We start from the raw sequence: 15,257 nt of genomic DNA on the forward strand, positions 1-15,257 counted from the left end.
TGATAGATCAATGATGATGCTACAACATGATGAATTAAAGAAGAAGACAGTAACATCTTATACGATGGAGTTTAAACTCAAATTGCTTTTGAAATACTTGGATTTATTACTTTCCCGTTTATTTTTACAAAGAGAAGCAATGAAATTGCTTTCCACTTGAGCCTTACAGGCATAAATTGATTCCAGCAAGCTAGAGTAATCCTAGATTTTAGAAAGTGATCCTAAGTATTATGTATGAAGCTTTATCAGACAAATAATAGCTTCTCTATGTACACAAAGCATCCTTTCTACCATTTCACAAACAATATTTGGCATTGGCCAAACAGAGTGTGCTGTGTTCACTCTCTTCTTTATTGCCTTCTAGCAGAGTCAAATCCATATCATCTTTGCAGTATAGGATGTGTAAGCTTGAACTACCTTTAAAACTCACAGAGGCTGTGAGGGAGTATCTACGTACTGAATATGAACTAGTCTGGCCTTCAATTTTTTTGGTTTACCACAGTTCTTTCTCTTTAGTCTTCAGTTGCAGGCAGCTTCAACTGAGAGCTTCTTCATGCTATCTGGACATGGATCTCCTCCAAAAACTTCTGGAGCCACAGTTACCGAACATGATTGTTTTCCAATGCAATTCTGAAAAAGACTCCCTTGTTAATTATAAATTACAGGGAAAACTGATAAAAATTCAATATCCAGAACTAAGAAGGTACTGCAATCACAGCTGCCATGGGGCAAACTCATTTTTTGAGCTTCAAGTCTGTGGCACAAAAATATAGCTCTACTAAAAGATCAGGTTCACAGCTTCAACAATTTATGCAGTGCAAGCAGATTATGCATGACAGAAGAAAAGATTAATTAAAATGATTTATTCATGAGAAATCTCGGAAATTCCATGAAACTTGGTAAAATAAATCCTTCAAATAGAGAATGTTAAATTTCTTACAACATAATAGGTAGGAGCACCAAGGTTCCGACACTACAGGCCACCCAGGGAAGTATCTAAACTGATAATTTAAATTCTATTTCTAGCATGCCTCAACCTAAGAAAATTTATTAAGTCTGATGTTGGCCATTTCTTAAATTGAGGACAAAAATCAAAGAAATATTTGAAGTATAAGAGGTGTATACAATCCTTTTTTATTAAGAGGAGAAACGAAGCAAGAGTACCCTTATTCTTCTGAACAACACCGTCCAGTGGGATTTGACATCAGGTCAAACAGTTCCATATAAAGCTAGAGACAGACAGACAGAGATGTTAGAGTTTTGAGCATACCTTTTGAAACGCATCATATGACCTGTGGGCATGGCAGCTTCCCTCACTAAAGCTTCCACAAGTCCCCTCGGGAATTCCATAACTAGCAAACTTTATTTCAGAAATTTTCTGCCCAGGAGGACACCACAAATGGGCTTTGGGTCGATTGATTTTGCCAGAAGCTAGCATTCCCCAATTCTTCATTGTTGGTTGCGCTTCAAAAATATCAGCACAAACACTTCCGGTTGTTCTTTTGACCAAAGAAATTCCAGATGGATCACCACCCCATTCTTCAAACACAACCATGAGGTTTCCACTTGGGTTCAGCCATGAGCGTGGAACATGGTACCTGAAAGTAAAAACTCTTCTATGAATATTTGAATTAGATCAACAAATGATAACAGAAGCAGAATAGGTTCCCACCATCTTTGAGACGGCTCTCCACAGTTAGTTCGGCATTTCTTATCACTATAAGTTCCAGCATAATCACAAGCACCACACGCACCACGTGCTATATATCCAGGCCAGTGGCGTCCAATGCTCTGGCCATTTATCCATATTTGCCCTTTTCCCATGCTACTCATATCTAAAGCCAATGGTTCATTGCCACCCGGTGCATTAAAAGTTGTCTGCAAACAACAAATATTAAATCTTTAAATCTGGTTCTATCTTTTCAAGTATGGAATATGTTTAATCAACAAGGAAACTTACTGACCTTGTACCAAGTCATAGGTTGTTTCTTTACCAATAGCGATCCTTTGACCCATTCAACAGAGGAGCTTCCAGTAACGGTATGAAGGCTTAAGGCCTCCCCTTTTAGACCAATCTGCTCAGGATCATGTCACCATAGTGTATTAGTATATCTACATGCTAGTAAATGCAAAAACTCTCCGTAATAAAGGTAATTTGAGGACTTGGGTCAGTTTCCTGACAAGATCTCCAGACATTAATTTTTGAAAACTTTTTCAAAAATTCATAAATATTTAAAAATGCTATGAATTCTTTAACAGTATCCAAAAATGTTCCCACAAATCGAGAGGTACATTACAGCAATTATTAAGTTTTTCCTAAAATTTATTTCCCAGATCATTCCAAGAGTTTTTTTTATGGCTCGTCTAGATAAAACTATTAGTTTTTTTGTTCAAATGAATTTTAACAAATTTATGTTCCATCCCTGAATTTTTCAGCCAGGAATCACTAGTCAACAAACCTTGTAAGACCATTTCTGCTTAGATAAGTCTCTTGACCCCTCATTGAGACCCTTCAATGTAACAGGACCTAGAACCCCAGCATTCCATGTCTCAAAATGAACGCCAACATTCTGAAACATTTGAAATTTGATAATAGGATAATTAGAATTGCCATATTCACCACTAAAATCAAAGTTAAGAAAAATTATAGCCATATCAGAAAGGTGAGGGAACTAACTGGAAGTCCCACTGCAATGCTTAATAAAGAAATCTTGTTAATCCCAGCTCTCAGTTTGACATTTTTGCTGAATGTTAATTTTGGATTGTCCAATTCCCCATATGCAGTCCCTGAAATGAGAATAGGGTAAATATTGATGTTCATTCAAAACTTTAGCTTATCTCACAGAAGAATGAATGAATGAAAAGTGCCAGAGCATTGGTTTTACCGGATAATTGACCATTAATGAAAACATGCAAAGCATGACCTGCTGACCAAATGGTCAGAGAAGGATCTTGTCCACTTGTCAAAAATCCTTCATTAGGATCTATTTGTACACTGATTGAAAAAGAGCATGTAATAAAATGGTGTAAGGAAATTGTATAAGTTTACAGAGGTACAAGAATATGTGTTATAATGTTTAGATCATCATTAGTCAAGATTACTTACTCTGTCATGTACCACAAATAATCTGAAGCATCTCTGGTGACATATATCTGTTCCAAGAGCCCGTCTTTTACAGTTGCATCCTGATCATCAGCAGAGGGGCTTTCTTCATTATATGATTGCCAAGAGAATGCGCTGTTTACAGGTACCATCTTCTTTTGTGAGCTTTGGGCACCAAGCTGTACAACGATTACGATCAGATGTTAATTTTACATTAAAGAGCTCTTCATACAGATGGGACAGAAAGAAAACTCAGCTTTGATGTATAAAACAGAATAAAAGCTTGAATTTCATGTATTAAGACTATATAAGGCCCTATTGTCTCTGTTGTAATCATTTAACTAAGTTTTTTCCCCCATTTTGCAGAAAGAAATTATAGTGCTTATTCATATAGAAGTGATATGTACGAGAATAGTACGGAGATAAAGTAGACTAATGTACTGAAACAGGATTAACCCTTTTCCTTACCCTGGCAGTGTTGAAAACAGCAGTTTTACAGTCGGGAAGGATGCTGATGGACCAAGCTGGTAAGTCATATTGCACATTTCCGAAAGTTACTTTTACAGAGTATTTTGTGTCATAGTTTGCAAGGAATGCAGCACATGCACCAGACTTTGCCTTGAATACGTGAGCCTGGGAATAAAAACAATTAACAATTATGAGAAGAGCAAATTCCAAATTAAAACGGTGGGGCGAGTCTCTATGTGTAATTTTCTTTATTTCTTCCAGCTAGAGAAAAAACTTACCTCCTGATTACTTCCAAGTGAAGTCACGGTAGGATCTGCAGAAACTAAAGCTGGTTCACTTAATTTGATGGCTTTATGCAAATCTCTCAGATGTCCCCATTTTGGTTCCCTTGGTAGCCCTGGTATAAGATCAAAAAGCCATTCAGAAGCCAGAAGAATTAATCTTTTGGGGCTTATTTTCAAGCACCTAGTTGTTGTATAGGTTTCATTTTATTCAGAAATCTTTCTAGCTCTTCCACATTAGATTTAGCAAATTGAGTATTCCTCATCCTTCGTGTGTGAGAAATAATATGTATTCATTGGTCACACATAAACACAAACGGTGCTCCCAAATTAACTAGTTGGAATCTTTAATGCTCATCAAGAAGCAGGTAAATAAAATCAGCGCAGCGTAGTTCAGACTGCTGTTGATATGTACATACCATATTCATCAATAGGAGCATCATAGTCATAGCTGGTAGCAATGAAGGGACCACCAGCTGTCCGCCCAAAATTGGTTCCTCCATGGTACTGAAGCAAAAAGAATGGAAAAGGTTAAAAACAAGGCTAGGGATCCTTCACTGTATATAATCATACATTAGGTGAATACAATTCACAAGGAAAAGAGAGACAGCGGAATTTAATATACCATATAATAATTAACAAATGAACCACCATTCTGAATGAATCGTGCAACTGAAAATGCTATGTCTTCTGCAGGTCTGGTAGGGACAGCACCACCAAACTCTGTAAACCTTGGGATTAAACAAAACAAAGGCCAAAATAGAATTAGTCTAAGGGAAGAACTTTGATAGAAGCAAGAGGAATGATAGTTATTGGATTTAATATAAAAAGCATTTTCTCCCCTTTTGTACAAATAAATATAAGACAAGAAAATTAAACAGTAGCAAAAAAAGATTAGGCAATACAGCCAAAATTTGTGTGACTTACCAGCCAGTCCAGTTCTCTGTCCACATCTTTGGTTTGTATTTCGCGTTGGGAGTAAAATTTTCACAGTAGAATCCATTGCAGGTGTTTATCTGTCACGGTACAAAGGGAATAAGAGACAGACAGAGAAAGAGACGGAGAGACAAAGAGATATCTGAAATCTTTCTCCAATAGCAAGTGTATGTGATTACGAGTAATTCTACAGTTACTAGTAGAATTAACCCAGATAAAATTTCCCGCTAAGATAACCAGTAGAAACTTCCTTTTTAACTGAATCTTCTCACTTGAGACCAAGGTGGCTTTGATCATATCATGTCACGAGGAAACACTCTTATTATTTCCATCATTATGAAACTCAGAAACCAAAAGAAATTCAGAAAAGACAAAAGCATTAAGAAAAGGATTGGAGACTTGGAGCCCGTGAAGTTGGAAATAAGTAAAGAGCAACCAAACCCAAAACCGTGTGAGATAAGGTTCTAAAATTTAAGGCCACCTTAGCTGGACAAAAAACACTGTTAAAAACCCCACCAAGAAAGGAGGAGCACTAATTCAAAGGCAACACCAACAAATCTTTAAAGGACAATGACAATAACAAAAGCAATAGCGAAAGCTTTTGATACTAAAAATTAAAAAAGAAACATAAGGCAGGAAATCTTACCACAGGGTCAGGAGCATCATCTTGCTTGCACATAATCCATGGGACTCCAGTGCCAAGTCCCACTGCCATTTGTGCAGCCCATTTGGTGTAAGCTTTACCAGGAGCACCAATTTCCCATTCAACAGGACCAAATTCATTTTCAATCTGTCATTATAAAATTCATTGAGAAAGAGAAAGTTTGATTACTCAATTTTGATTGAGTACTGAGTCAATATTGAAGAAAAATGATAATTAAAGTCAGTGAAATGACTATTGAAAAAAACCCATAACCGATATCTAGAAGGATAACTTTCCAAACCTGAGACATAATTATTGGACCTCCTTGAGTCTGAAACAGCTTTTCTGCTTTCATCATGCTGACTATCTTCTCTGTGAATTTTTGCATTGCAGCCTACATTATAGTCAATTACAAGTCAAATCATTTGATTAATAAAACCAATACATCAAATTTAGCAAAGGAAAAAAAAAACAAACTAAAGGGCAATTCGATACAATCAAATAGTCGAAGTTCTCAACCTTGAAAGGTCCATTGTCTGTCCTGAAAACAATGCCGGGGACATATTTCAGCCACACAGGAAATCCCCTGAAACAGAAACAGAGCAAAATACAGAGCATATCAGAAAATCTGCATAAAATTAGAAATAGACTCACAATTTTTTTCTCTATGGTGATTGATAAAAGGATATTAATTGTCTAATGTATTCAATATATTACCCAAAGTTCCATTCAGCACAAACATAGGGACCAATCCGGAGATGAACATAAAGTCCAGCCTGTTGCACCAGCTTAATAAATCGAACCAGATCATACCTATCGTCAAAATAATACTGCAAAAGAAACAAATGAATCAGTAAACAATAGGCAATAAAATTTTTAAACTCATATAGAAAAAATTTTGAACTTTATAAATAAAATTGAATGCACGTGCATTACTTTTCCAGGAGAAGGCTCGTGTCCGTTCCAGAAAACATAAGTTTGTATAACATCCAAGCCTCCTTCTTTAGCCTTTGCTATAAGATCAGGCCACATCTGCATACCCAAAAAAATGGTAAATTTAATTTTTAAAAAATGAGCTTTGAACCTTGAAAGCTGGGAAAACCGAGAAACAGCCATGTTCTGAGAAAGGCAATAAAGAATAAAGAAACAAGAGAAATCAAGGAGCTACATTGGGTTTATCAAATACCTGCGGAGTGCTTCTGGGGTAATGAATGGAGCCAGAAAGAAGAATCCTTCTCCTGCCATTAATGATGATAGCTTTACTGTCATAAGAAACAGTAGCTGAAACTGAAAAAACCCAAGAAGAAAACAATAGCCATAACATGAACACGGTGACCCTTGACAACATGTCTCTGTTCCACATTATGGGCACTTGAACAAAAGCAATGAGCTTTTGTTTGTCTTTGTATATCTACTTCTTCTTCTATAAATTATTCAAAGAAGGGAAAAGAGAAAGAGAAATGGATTTGTTTTTTTTTTTCTTAAATTTATCTCTTTTGTTTGTCCTTTTTGATTCTTTTGAGAACCAAAAGGAGGGAGGGAGGGTTGGCAGAGTGTTTAAGAGATAGTGGATTTGATTTGACAAAGAGCTTCTGGTTTTGGTGTTTTGAGTTTGTCCTGAATAAATGAGTGCAAAGCGCCCCCTGCAACTGCCTTATAAATATTTTGAGGAGTGAAGCAAAGTGACCCCACAGTTTGCCTTTTGTGGGGGCTCACCCTCTCTGACACGAAACTTAGCCTCTTCCAATTGTTTCACTTTTATTCTTTTTCAACCTTATTTACAAGTAAGCAGCATTTAAGACAAATTAATTTTCTTATTAAATGAATGAAAGTTTTGGATGTGTGAAAACAGGACCAAACGGTGACGCTTTCACCGTAGTACCTTGTTACTCTTCTTACTCGAAGAAAGATTCTCCCAATCCCAATACGGAGAGTGTACATTTATTTATATCCACTCAATATTTGTTTACTAATATTTCTTCTTTTTCGTGAAGAATTGATCAAGCAAAGGGTATCAATTGTCTTTCTTCAAAGCATATGATGCCTTTGTGTTTCCCTTTTCATTCAATCAAAGGAAACTTTCCCTACTTGTATCGAGTTTTATGATTATGGTTGGGACGGTTAAGGGAAACAAATGTTTTATTTGCAAATCTCTTATCCCACCCTTATTAATTAAACAAGGAAAACTACCTTATGGTAAACAAGATGTTTGTTTCAATTGCACGACGTTGCTCAATCATGGAAAGTTTTTTTTTTTTTTTGCCAAAATTTTGTGAAAGTTCGTTGTGATGAATTAGTCATTCAATCATTTTCTTTTATTATTTATATTATATAATAGTATTTTTTTATATATATTTGAAAAAAAATAAAAACTTACATTATTCTAGACGAACAAACTCTCAAATTGTCGATTAAAAGATAAGTAAGAATTTATTCTGGTGAAAATTCAATGATATGTAACTCTAAAAAGAGATATTCATAATGAGTGGTCATCCAATCGACACACTGATTGGCTTCACGGTAAATGTAAGTGAGAGTATAATTCCAATATCGATGAATAAACTCCTTAATATTTCGTATTAATTTAATGAATAATACTGTACTTTATACCATTTAAACTTTAAGTATTACTAATCTATTTTTCTTTTTAATAAATGGTAATAAAAAATTAAATAAGTTTAAATTACCAAATAAAAAAATAAAAATTGATTTTAGATATATTTAATTAATAAAATCGTTTGTTTGGATTGTTAGAAAATAATAAAATCTTTGCATAATATAAAATTGTATAAATTATCAAGAATCCTAAATTATATACATTACATAGATAAATAATATATATAAGACTAATCTTGATCTGTTACCTATAACTAGCCAATGATATTACAATATAACTCTAACAAGATATTGCAATCTAATTAAATAATAATATTGCATGATAATTCTAATTAAATAATTTATATAATTATCTTAACATGAACATTTATATTTAAAAAAAAAAACCTCAAATAATCTATAAGTGTTTGTGGATAACACCCATAAATCGAGTCAAGCTCGGATAACATCTCTGACACCTAAGCTTGATCTCAATTCACCCAATTCAAATATGTTTTTTATATTTTAAATTGTAAACTGAATAAAATATATTGAACCGAATTAGGCTAACCGATCAGTGCAAATAACCCGGTCCGTGAGCGCACCCGTAGAACGAGCTCAACCTTTAATTGTCGCCAATTTTGGACTTGTGTGGCCAGTTTTAAATTTCCTGCTAAGACTGATAACTGCTAACTACTACTACTAATAGTAATATCCTCGGCAACCAACTACTTCACTAAAAAAGGTCAAGCTGCCGCGTCCGTAAAAAGGGTACTACCCTATGACGTGTTACTGCTTTATTTTCTTCTTATACTCCAAACTTTCCACACTTGCTCCTGAAGAGCCGAAGGCCAGAACAAGCAGCCAAAAAAGAAAATGATGGATCCATTTCCTTTTATTTTCCATAAAACAAAAATTAAAAAGAGTCTTGCGTTATCTTATAACGGAAGTCTCAAAAATTGCATGTTAGGCCTATAAATAAGTACTCAACAGGGGCACGTTTCAGACAAGGCAATTGAATGATATAGCTGTTGTTGTCTTAATAATTATTTCATTAGTTTATAAACTAATTACATAACTTCATAGTTCGAGTGGGAACTCAGAAGTGATGAGGCTGCCAACTGAAAAGAAACAGCTGTTCCAAACAAATCGTGGCTTCAAAATCAAGCAAATAGATGCAGTCCCAACGATTGTACTCCAATTTTCTTTTTTTTTTTTTTTGTGAGAACTTATTAGTAATAATAGCTATATGTTATAATTGGTGCTTGATTAATCGGACGTATATATATATATATATATATATATATATATATATATATATATATATATTTGTTTAAGAAATAAAATTAATAGTTGTTATGGTGGTTGATATAAGATCCAAAAATTAGGTGATGAATGGGCTTTGACAATCCTATAAGTTTTAAGTTTGAAGGCAAATAAAATAGAAATGAATTAAGTCCATGCATTTGAACTTTGATGAACTTAATCCAAATAGACTATCCATCATGCATGATTTCAGCACCCAACTTTCCTTAGCTCTTTCAACAACCCTACTAATTTAATTCCCAAGTCATTATCAACAATATGTTTGAAAATTCTACGGATCTCAAAATTCAATTCATTAAACAATTATTCTTTTTATTATTATTAGTATTATATGATATTTGCCTATTGGGAAGGAGTGTTGCCACCTGTCACAAAGAAATTTGGGGGTAAGAATAGATTTTGTTCACTTGAAAACATATTTGTTTAATCAATACGTTTTCTTTTTTCTCCTTGAAAGTTTAATGGCAATTATAGTTTAAATATATTATCTTAATTGACTTTAATTTGGTAATCCAATGTCATATTATCATAAACTCAATCATAATTGATAGGGATTGAATTTTGACGTATTTGGTTTGATGTAAAACGTGCAATATACGAAATAAAAGTTCGAGTCTTATTATTCATGTTTATCGAATGACATATCAAAAAGTGAAAAAGCACTTAAAAAATTTAAAATTATGTATCAAATTATTAAATTAGTTTATGTAATACGGAATGGGACAAAATTGATAAATTAAATAAATATTTTTTTTAACCCTAGCCATGGAATTTTGATTCATTTTTGTAAGGGGGAAAAAGGAAAAGAAAAGCTTGATACATGACTTACCAAGGAGAAGAACCCTACTTTATTTTTTTTTTTTTAAAAAATAGCAGTTATAAATTAAAGATAGGGCACTTTTAATTATGCTAAGATACTTTGCCCAATTCAGTGCTTGATAAAAGTGATTCTCCCCAAAAAACTTCTTGCTTACCTTACTGACATGGAATATCATCATATCTTGCACATTTGTACTCTTACCTCAATTAATCATGTAGAATTTTGAACCATCTTCAGATTAGATTTGCTTACACCAAGTAATCGGAAAGTCATGAATCTTCTTTCCGAATCAAAAAGGTAAAATGTTAGTTGAGCATACGGCATCATCTTCATGACAGAAAGGTCACAGTAAAAGATTTTAATTTCGAAGAAAGCTGGCTTCGGTTGTTAAAGTCTTTTGATCGGAGCTTTGATTATTTTGTAATTTCCCAACCAAGAGCAGCCCATTAAATGAAAGGAAATAAAGTAGTTCCGTAAGTGGTTAGGAGGTTCATGTAACCTTGTCCAGCAGTCAAATTACAAGACATAAAGAAAAGGGGTTTCAAAAAGATACCACTCAATTTTTTAAGATTAAAATTTGGTGGTTGTGTAAAGTCCAAATCAAGTATCTCGAACCCATCAGTTAGTAATAATAATAATATTATTATTATTATTATTAAATTGTTCATAATCATATTATTATATTGTTAACGCCGAATTAAATATGCAAAATTCAATAAACGAGTTATTGTGTGATAAACACTTTTCTCATTTTTGGTCATGCTTTACATAATTTATAAGGACGGTGGAATTTGGCAGATTAATGGCATTTTTTCTTAGCTAAGACAAATATTTTAACTTATATTTATGTCTTTAACAGCGTCCACATTAGTGGGCTTTATATCCTGTTAGTGAATTCTTACGTGCACATACAGGAAACGGATGGGGCCCTATCCTCCTCAAACTGGGTCGGGTTGGGCCCATTTATGTCTCCTCGAAGTTTAAAACCACACGTTTTAACCTCTCCCGCAGCCCAAAACAAAGACCTCTTTCGGAGGTCAAAACAAATGATCTACCGGTTCCAACCTTGATTAGAGGATTATAATGCGACACGTCATCATCGGTCCGATAAACTTCCGTTGGATGATGATCCTACGGTTAGGCAAGTGGAATTGTTAAGTTCGTGGCTCACTCAATTGGATGAGCCTGCCAGGTCATCACACGTTGCCCATATCTTGAGTTCTTGGTTGAAGTAGGGACCATCGGAAGAATTGTGGGACCCGATGTGGACTTTTGATGAAATCAAGTGGATCATAATCCCAGAATCAAATTGTTGTTTCCACCCATGAAAAGGCAAAGCCAAGTTGTTTCCTTCAAGCAAAGCGTCGAGGGTGACACCAAATTTCCATTCAAAGTGGTAACTTCCGTTGGTTACAATATTGATTTATTCATCTCCCTATTGATTACAAATCTTTATGTTTAGGAAGGAAGAAATAAATTTAATTTAAGTCATAAGTTTTTACGTCTCGATAATTATTACATAATTTATGTTCGATAATTTAATCATATAAAATGTATCGTTTCTGTTCGATTCAAAACTATTATCATTAGGCATGGAAAACGAGTTTGTGAGCATAAATGTTGTGAAATTTTCTGTCTCATACTTTCTTTTTGTGTCAACTTTTCTAGGGAAAGGAGTCTGCATTAAGTTTTCTTTCTTTCGCATGAAATATTAACAATTGTAGATGTGGACAGGCAAATGCAAGTGGATGGAATCAAACAAATAAAATAAAATAAGATAAAGTAAGGGGGGCGGAAAATTAACTAAGCTTATAAAATAATACTACGTTAAATGATCAATGGATTGAGTGAACAAAAGTTAGACCAAATAGGCAAGGAAATAATTTCCCAAAGTATATTAATGTTCCTTCTTTTGGTTTAGCACTTTTAACCTACCATACTTAGGGTAGGTGGTCCTACCAGATCAATACCCACTAATCCAAATGACCCATCAAAGTCTAATAACTTAGCTTAACATCCAATAGATTAATTTTTGGGTATTGCAGCCATTGTTTTGCTGACTGATTTCCAGCTTTGAAAACTCATTTTGGCTTCCTGTTTTGATTAGTTCTAAAGAACAGATTCAATGGTTTTGGTCCATTCCAATATTCCATGTATTTAGAGCCAATCATGCATCCTTAAATTTCAATAAGTTTTGAAGTATGTCATCTATGATAATTCCTCTTGTATTTTATTGTTCTTTGCTTGCATGAGTTAATTAAAAAAATGAAAAATGATGACATCCAAGTCAGAAAACTATTTGATCCCAGTAGTTAGAGGGTCATGTTTTCAATGTTCAAGACTTGTGAGTCTAATGCTACTCTAATCTTCATGTCATAATCAAGTTGAATGGGAAAACTATAATAATTTAAACTTTTATTTACCTTAGAATCTTGTACTAAAATTAAAGACAAAAAAGAAAAGATGAAAATAAATGTTTCTTCTTTTTATCAAATTTCTAATCTTTTAAAACTTATCCAGTAGCATGGAATTGAACAATTGAAGAAACCCAATTCCCACCTTGTCCTTTTCTTGAAGCAGGCCGGCTGCAGTAGTGGTTACTGGTTTCTGTTATCCATGAAAAGGTGTTAGGGGAACCTTTTGGAGATGCTGATGGGAAGTTGGAGTAGATGAGTAGAGAGGGTTGAGTACAAAAAAGAAAAGAAAAACCAATAAGCAATAATTTGTAGAGAAGATTATCCTGAATGAATGATATAATCATCTGATAATGACATGGGATCTATTATAGATTAGGTTTGCTAATGAAGTTTTAACGAACAGATAAGTTACATGGTTTAAACCTCATCATCAGCTTTTTTGGTCCTTTGATTTGGCGGCAGAATAAAGGCTAGATGTTCCTTCTCCTAGTTAGTTATGGTTATAATCAGTACAGCTTTACTTGACATTAAAACTACTGCAACTTCATTTGTTCAACTACCTCCACCTGTTGAGTTTCTCAACAAAAACTAAAAAAAAGTGAGAGGAAAGTCCACAGCTATTTTGAGGCTTGTATTTGACAATTTGGCTACATTTTTATTACACTCCTTTCACCTAACACTTCTCTCAACCACAATGAATAATGTTTCTCTTTCTCATAGTTTCCCTTATCAGGGAAGTTGGCTCAGAGCCCCTTATCCAACCCGACAAGCGTTTGATTGTTGCGGTTGGGACCAGACTCCAAGCCACCCAGGTTGTGGATTGTGCCACTTAGAACAGGTCGCAACCACCCTGGGTAATTGGTTCAACTCGACCTCTCCTGCCTTTCACATTCACCAAACCCTACCTGATTTCTCTCCATTTTGTGAAGTCTTGTTGCGTGAATGAGTGAAAGTGCTTTGGCAGGCAAACTCTTTGTGCTTGTTAAAGTTCCGCAAAGTTCCAAGCTGCAGTGATGACTGATGACCAACAAACTTTCAATTGAATTTATCGACCTCAAAAGGACAAATGAAATCGGGTCATGAGTTCCATCTGCACCTACACTGTGATTTTGAATAAGAAGCTGAGATTCAAGAAAAGAAAAAGTATAAAAAATTTATGGTACTTTGAACAATTATAGTATTAATTAAGATGTGACAGTAACATAGGGATAGAATAATTGAAGAAGCATTTCCTAAAGTTAATTACCGCAACTAGTTGAGTGCAACTCAAATCTCGAAGAGATCTCGACTGGTCTTCTCATAATTGTAATAATATACTAATAATTTCATTGGAAGGACGATTGCACAACACATGATCCTAAAACTTCAACTTAGGCTGAGGATGCAGGTTCTTCCTATATTAAATAGTTTTCTAATGTCTGGTTTTTCAAACTTTAGAAACAGATTCACAACCCTATCTCATCCAGTCGACTGGCCACACTCTAATTCAATTCCACCATAACTTCATCAAATTAACTAACAGTAGGCTGTGAGCTGTAAGTTGCCAATAAAAAATCATATTTAATACATGAAAACTTCATTGATGAATATCTCACATCAGCAGCCATCGTGGGTCCGATTTCGACATCAAACATAAAAACAGGCTGTAATTGATGTTAAGATGACAGATACCGCCGTTATCTGGCATGGCCTTACACATTTCACGAACAATCCTAGCTTTAATGAAACTGCAGATGTTTGTAGTTACGGATAAGAAGGAAAAAAAAGACATGCTTTAACATTCCAAGTCATGCCCAAGAGTTTCCTTATCGTTTTGCTTATGATTTTATGAGCTTGACACAATTAATCTGCATGTGGACTTTGATATTACAGACATACCATATCCGAAACTCTTACTTTCGGCTGGCTCCACAGTCCACAGGAATGAATCATAATCCTTTACAATAGTCGAGGAATTAAAAGCTTTATTCTCTTCAAATATTCTGCATCCTCTGAGGCCAAAGCAGGGCCTTAAAAATGTTGTCAGATCATATTTGTTTCTGATATATCATGGCAAAAAAGGAAGAGGATAAGTTGATTGGATTAGAAGCAATCAATCAACTTCACACCTTAGATTGAATATAGCACCATAGTCTTGGATATGGGTATTATCGAAAATGTATTGTTTAATATGTAAATAACATGATATGAGAATAACACTAATGCAAATTAATGGTGATGTTTCACAGCTCAAGGATGAGGAAGTCAACAGTTAACATTATTGTCCCTGCGTGCTTGATTCTGCTTCCTAATGGCTTTCATCGTCACGTCTGGTCACTACTGCCAATTCACAATATAACAGTAGCCCAACGTAGGTTATACTACGGATAATAGTTCTGTAAATAGATTGCGAATTAATTCAAATCTCAAACATTGAAAAAAGTAGGTAGGAAACTCTTTAGAAAGCTTTCAATGCTTCACAAGTCCTGCAGCAGTAAAATTCAGGCACTGAATATTTATTAAATTACAAGTTTCTCTCCATTTCTGTACTTTTGGTAGGGAGGTAAGAGTCCTTGAAAGTCGCCGGATTCAGATTTTTGGCACAGAGTGCTTGCATATTGTAGCCAAAAGTATATTTCCATAGATTATAAAAGCCTGGAGTCCATCAATTCATGGCCTGAACTTTGTC

General features: G+C 34.5%; 1 protein-coding gene across 1 annotated transcript; it reads right to left on the reverse strand.

Moving 5' to 3' along the window:
• Positions 1-70: 70 nt before the first annotated feature.
• Positions 71-7,083, reverse strand: LOC18588401 (beta-galactosidase). The gene is made up of 19 exons (XM_018127550.2): positions 6,618-7,083; positions 6,368-6,463; positions 6,149-6,261; positions 5,951-6,017; positions 5,733-5,825; positions 5,435-5,578; positions 4,780-4,868; positions 4,478-4,583; positions 4,272-4,359; positions 3,850-3,968; positions 3,572-3,736; positions 3,107-3,282; positions 2,886-2,995; positions 2,678-2,787; positions 2,460-2,570; positions 1,965-2,075; positions 1,673-1,878; positions 1,271-1,598; positions 71-630 (listed from the first exon to the last, which is right to left on the reverse strand). The coding sequence occupies exons 1-19, from the start codon at positions 6,792-6,794 to the stop codon at positions 520-522; spliced, it is 2,520 nt and encodes an 839-aa protein (XP_017983039.2). The 5' UTR covers positions 6,795-7,083; the 3' UTR covers positions 71-519.
• Positions 7,084-15,257: the final 8,174 nt, after the last annotated feature.

This window comes from Theobroma cacao, chromosome 9 (assembly GCF_053813885.1).
Source record: "Theobroma cacao isolate CCN51 chromosome 9, ASM5381388v1, whole genome shotgun sequence".
Lineage (NCBI taxonomy): Eukaryota > Viridiplantae > Streptophyta > Magnoliopsida > Malvales > Malvaceae > Theobroma > Theobroma cacao.

Bases quoted from the DNA above. Each gene is read 5' to 3' on its own strand.
- LOC18588401 (XM_018127550.2), bottom strand. From the start codon at position 6,794: ATGTGGAACAGAGACATGTTGTCAAGGGTCACCGTGTTCATGTTATGG. The intron at 6,464-6,617 runs GTATTTGATAAA...TTGGGTATGCAG, and splicing joins ACCCCAGAAGCACTCCGCAG to ATGTGGCCTGATCTTATAGC. The intron at 3,969-4,271 runs GTATGTACATAT...ATCTTATACCAG, and splicing joins TGCTCCTATTGATGAATATG to GGCTACCAAGGGAACCAAAA.